The 5,127-nt window shown below is 41.9% G+C and overlaps 1 protein-coding gene across 1 annotated transcript in view; it reads right to left on the bottom strand.

Moving 5' to 3' along the window:
- LOC111873859 (transmembrane protein 214-B) overlaps positions 1-5,127 on the bottom strand; it is a 73,151-nt gene that overhangs the window by 43,782 nt on the left and 24,242 nt on the right. Inside the window, exon 6 of the mRNA XM_023868896.1 lies at positions 1,178-1,279. Within this exon, the coding sequence (XP_023724664.1) occupies positions 1,178-1,279 (102 nt within the window). The remainder of the gene's footprint in view (positions 1-1,177; positions 1,280-5,127) is intronic.

Below are 5,127 nucleotides of genomic sequence, written 5' to 3'. Positions count from 1 at the left end.
CTTTATCGCTCTCAACAATCTCGACAGACGTGAAACATCCTTTCCCTCAAGAGAATCCTACAAGCCACACCAGTTCTTCGTCATGTCATTGACGTCAATAGCCTGTCCTCAACCTACCGGTTTTGACTACCGCACTTCCTAGTGCTATTGACCTCAAGTTTCCTGTACTCACTGACCGTTCCCCCTCGCCCTTAGTCACACACCATATATGGCCTTAATCGCTCTCCACTGCTCCCATTGGTCCGTTCTCCCTAACCACCCCCCCTGCCTACTTCGTATATAAGCAGCACCTTCCACATCCTATCACCACAGCTACTGCTCTCCGCAGCTATTCAACTGCTCTGAAGATGGAGGCGCTACGTTCCTCCGAAACGTCGGCCAAAACGAAGAATACACGGTGCCTAAACCCAGAAGACAACTTTCTTCATTCTTCTAAGTTATTCCAAATTCTTAGTGTAATTGAAATATACTTGCAAACTGCTACATATTACAATCTACATTTGATGGGCTTGCTGTGTTAAGTTCACTCTAATCTCAGGGACTACAAATCACTCTTTGCTGCCTAAAAGATGTAAGTTAACAGTGGCAGAAACAAGTCAAAAGAAACGAAACTGTATGCAGTGTGTTATTCAAAAATCTACCTTAATGATCACTACCTAGAACCTCACATGAGTCTGATTAATGTGACAATGCCTCTCCTGCCCCCACTGCATAACCTGACATAAGCTAACATGCTATAGTCCTTGAGATGAAACCTTTACCAGCTGAACATCACCACTATGATACGTGAACTCAGAAAACTGATCACTGACACATCTACCATCAGCTAGCCATAAGCAGTGAACAAGGATTAGCTGTTGGGAAGAACCTGAGAGAACAGATGCCGACTGAGGTAGCAAGACCACTGACAAGCTACAGCTCGATATATTTTTATCCATGGTATCAAATGGAGCAGAGGTGCAACTGTTCTATTTGCAGTCTTATTCAGATTGGCATTGCAACCAACCCGCATTCTATCCGATAGGTATAGGGACTGTCTCCTTGAAGATTAAGGAGCTCAAGTATTATACTGACCACACCCATCTCAGGATAATCCTGAGGTCTTAAATGTGTGAAGTACGTGTTTAGGGTGTGGTGCTCAGGCAGAGGGGCAATTCTCTTACTACTGAAATCATACCTCTTCTCTGAGCATCTTGGATGCTGATGGCTGCAGCCTTAGGAGAAGGGGTTCAAAGAAAGTACGTGACCTCTTCTCACTGTCTGCTTTTAGTGCCTGAACCTGTAACAATATCATTTCAAAACATTTAAACATCTTCATTTTCATAATGTTGTTTAGTTTTAGTTATCTGTTGTTACACACAGAAGGAACAAATATGGAGGACTGTGTCATATTCTGAAAATACTATGGTCTACATTAATCTAAACAGGCTGAGGAGAACATGAAAATCTCATTGAAACTATATTATCACACATATTTTCATCCATTTTTTAAAAAAATACCTTTAGGTGCTGAGGGGTTCAAACTGAACAGCTTTCAAAGGTGTTTTACCTCATTATAAATATATGCATTTGGGGGCAAATCTAATCTCTTTTACTGAGACTCACCATATTATCCTAGGACTTGGGCTACAGTATATAAAATTGCTCAACAAACTCCATGGAGTTGAGGCCTTCTTCAGAAGCCCCCAGCTACTCAGCTTCTCAAGAACTTCACAATATTTTACAGAACCGAAAGGTTCATTACTGAGTTAACAAGAGCCCTCCAATAGTTCCTATCCTGAGCCTGTTGAATCCATTCCATGCCACCCCATCCTCTTCTCTAAGATTCATTTTAATATTATCCTACACCAACATCTAGGTCTTCCTAGTGGTCTCTTTTATTCTGGCTTTTCCATCAAAATCCTATATGCATTCCTCTTCTCCTCATACATGCTACACACAGTGCCCATCTCACCATCCTTGACATTATCATTCTAATTATATTTGATGAAGCATACATGTTGTGAAGCTTATCACTACATAGTTTTTTCCAACCTCCTACAATTTCATCCCTCTTTGAACCAAACAATCTCCTGTGTTAAATAAATGTAACGTCTTTCCTCAAAATGCTTGTTGGTTATACACCAAATCCCATTAAAGTAACAAAACAGTGTACATATCTGGACATCATAATACTGTGGCATACACACCCACTGCTAAGTGGTGACTCTGTAAACAGCAACCATTTCTGTGCAACAGCTCAATAAACAAATTCCCATTGCTAGGCAGCAGATTCTTAATAACACAACAGCTGGAAGCAAGAGTAGAAGAGCTGTGTTTTCTATGTGGCCTGGCCTGAGATTTTATATGCAAGGGACAAAGTTAGTTGTTAGGCAGAATGGGGGTGGACAGGGCTGAGTAGTGAGTCAGGAGAGAGGTTTTGACGGTGACACAGGTCGTTGATTCATTAGTTCAAGTGTTTGTCCACTGCTTGTGTGCGTGAGACTGTGGGTCGAGATTACTGGCAGTTAGGTGTGTGTTCGCATCGATTGTAGCTGAACAGTGTAGAGTGAAGGCTAGAGTTCCGTAGCACAAGAAACGGAACCAGAGTCATTACGAAAGGCATGGCGGATCTCGAAGCCATCAAGTCACATTTCACCAACAATAACCTAGCCTATTATTCCTTCTTCCCAAAATCCCAGAAGCCTGTTAAGGCAGTAATCCGACATCTCCCCATCAATACCCCTACATAGGACATTTCGGTAGGTCTGGAAAACCTGGGCTTCGATGTTGTTAGCGTCAAGCAAATGACAACCCGTCGATCCCAACCTGAAGAAGCAACAACCAGGAACCTTCTCTTATTCCTGATAACCTTACAGCAGACGGCAAAATCACAGGAAATATTCAATCTGCCAAGCCTTTGCCACATATCAGTCAAGGTGGAGACGTATAGAGCTCAGACTGGACTTATGCAATGTCATAACTGTCAACAGTTTGGCCACGTCTGGGCCAACTGTAAACAACCTCCACGCTGTTTGTGGTGCGTAGGCGGCCACCTGCACAAGGAATGCCCAGAGAAGGGAACTGCTGCTTCCACCCCAACATGCTGCAACTGCCACTTGGCAGAGGGAGACAAGCCACATCCGGCCAACTATCGGGGCTGAAGACACGCCAGGGAAGAGCTGCAAAAGAGGAAGGCGAAGAGTACACCGAAAACTGCTACGTAGAGGGTGTTCTCATCGAACCTCATCACCCCCGGCGTGTCCTTGGTTGTGGCACTACAAGGCAACGCAGAACAACAGTGACCACAGGCAAACCCCGCTCCAATGGCTTGCCCTACAGTAACAAAACAAAATGTACCAGCCCCTGCATTGCAGAAAGATACAGGTCAGTCAGTTCAGGCTCCTCATGCAAATAGTCAACCTCTTGACAATATGTTGAGGGTTGTGACTGCAGTACAGCAGATCACGACAGAGATCAATGGTGCAATGTCTGAAGAAGACAAAATAATGGCCATTACAAAAATTGTATTAAATCTCAGGAAACAAAATGGCCACTGCAGTTCATAGGCCACTCAAAATCATAGCATTTAATGCAAATGGCATTTGGAGGCAGCGCTATGAGCTCAGTAAACAGCTGCAAGACCTACGCATAGATGTGGCCCTGTTTTCAGAGACACATCTGAAACCTCATGAGATTCTTTATTCCAAAATACCACATTTATAGAACCGACCGCCACTCAGGCAGAAAAGGCGGAATTGCCGTTGCAGTTAGGAAAGGCATCCCCCATAACCATGTAGATCTACCGCCCCTTATTTCAGTAGAAGCGACAGGGGTCTGAATACCAATTGGTAACAGTGAAGTACTGCTTACAGCTGTTCATAAATCCCCAGGCAGGCCCTGGAGTGATGCTAACATCACAGAGCTCTTAAGCTTTAGACATAAGTCTATTTTGACAGGTGATCTGAATGCTAAGCAAGCCAAAAAAGAAGGATACATCACAAGACACAATACACACAAAATATAGGATGAATGACTCCCATAGAGGAAGAATGACGTAGTACGTGAGTTTGAATTATGACGTGTAAGATGATGGAAATTAACAAATTTTGATATATACAAATTTTATTACAATTTTATTATAGTTAGTGAAGAGTGTGCGTTTTAGATAATTTTATAAATGACACATGATGGCGAGCAATGTAATAGCTTGACGTAAATATCACACCTGAAGATGGCACAGCGATGCCGAAACATGTAGTGAAGTGACATGTGAAATTGAGTGCACTACAAGATGGCCAATATACATATCATGTACAAAAATGTATTGAAGAAAGAGGCCTGATCAACGCAAGCCAGTTTGGTTTTTGTGTACGTCACAGCACGACATTGCAATGTACGAGGCTGGTGGACCATGTGTCCCTTAATTTCAACAAAATGTCTATGGCCACCGTCTTCTTGGACATCGAAAAAGCCTTTGTTACCACGTGGCATTCAGGCTTGCTGTATAATATTATATTTAAGCATCCTGTTGCACTCCATACGATAAATGATATAACGATAAAAACTCCGTCTCAAGTGCAAACAATATATTTTGTGTCTTTGATCTTGTTCACCCACACTACATGTTTCGGCCTCAGACGGACATCAACAGGTGTATAACACTCACGTCGCTGTCACACTGCACCCAGCTCAAAATTTAACATTTAAAACACTTTCCTTGTTATTATCAACTTCACTTCGTTGATAACTGTCTGGTTTGTAGATTATTTTATCTTACACACGTTAATTTTGACTTTGTTGTAATAGCACTATAATAAAATCTTTAGTTCTAATTTTAAAACCTTTAAAATTCTTTCCTAAATTTTAAATTTTTAAATTGTTAGGGTTATTCGCCCTATGTTTAAAGTGCTGCAGCGGCTAGTTCTTGTTACCACACTGTATAGGTGTTATCTAGTGAAGTCTTTCTGTGTGTGTGCTGCTGCTATTCTTTACTATGTGTATGTTGAGACGGAGTTTTTATCATTATATCATTTATCTTGCTGTATAAGTTATCAAAATTGGAATTCTCGAACAGTTTGACCAAACCTATTGGGGCCTTTCTTTCTCAACGTAAATTTAGGGTTTCAGTTGAAGGCCAATGTCAAC

This window comes from Cryptotermes secundus, unplaced genomic scaffold (genome assembly GCF_002891405.2).
Source record: "Cryptotermes secundus unplaced genomic scaffold, Csec_1.0 scaffold414, whole genome shotgun sequence".
NCBI classification, from domain to species: Eukaryota; Metazoa; Arthropoda; class Insecta; order Blattodea; family Kalotermitidae; genus Cryptotermes; species Cryptotermes secundus.
This window is presented reverse-complemented; position numbering and strand designations above follow the sequence as displayed.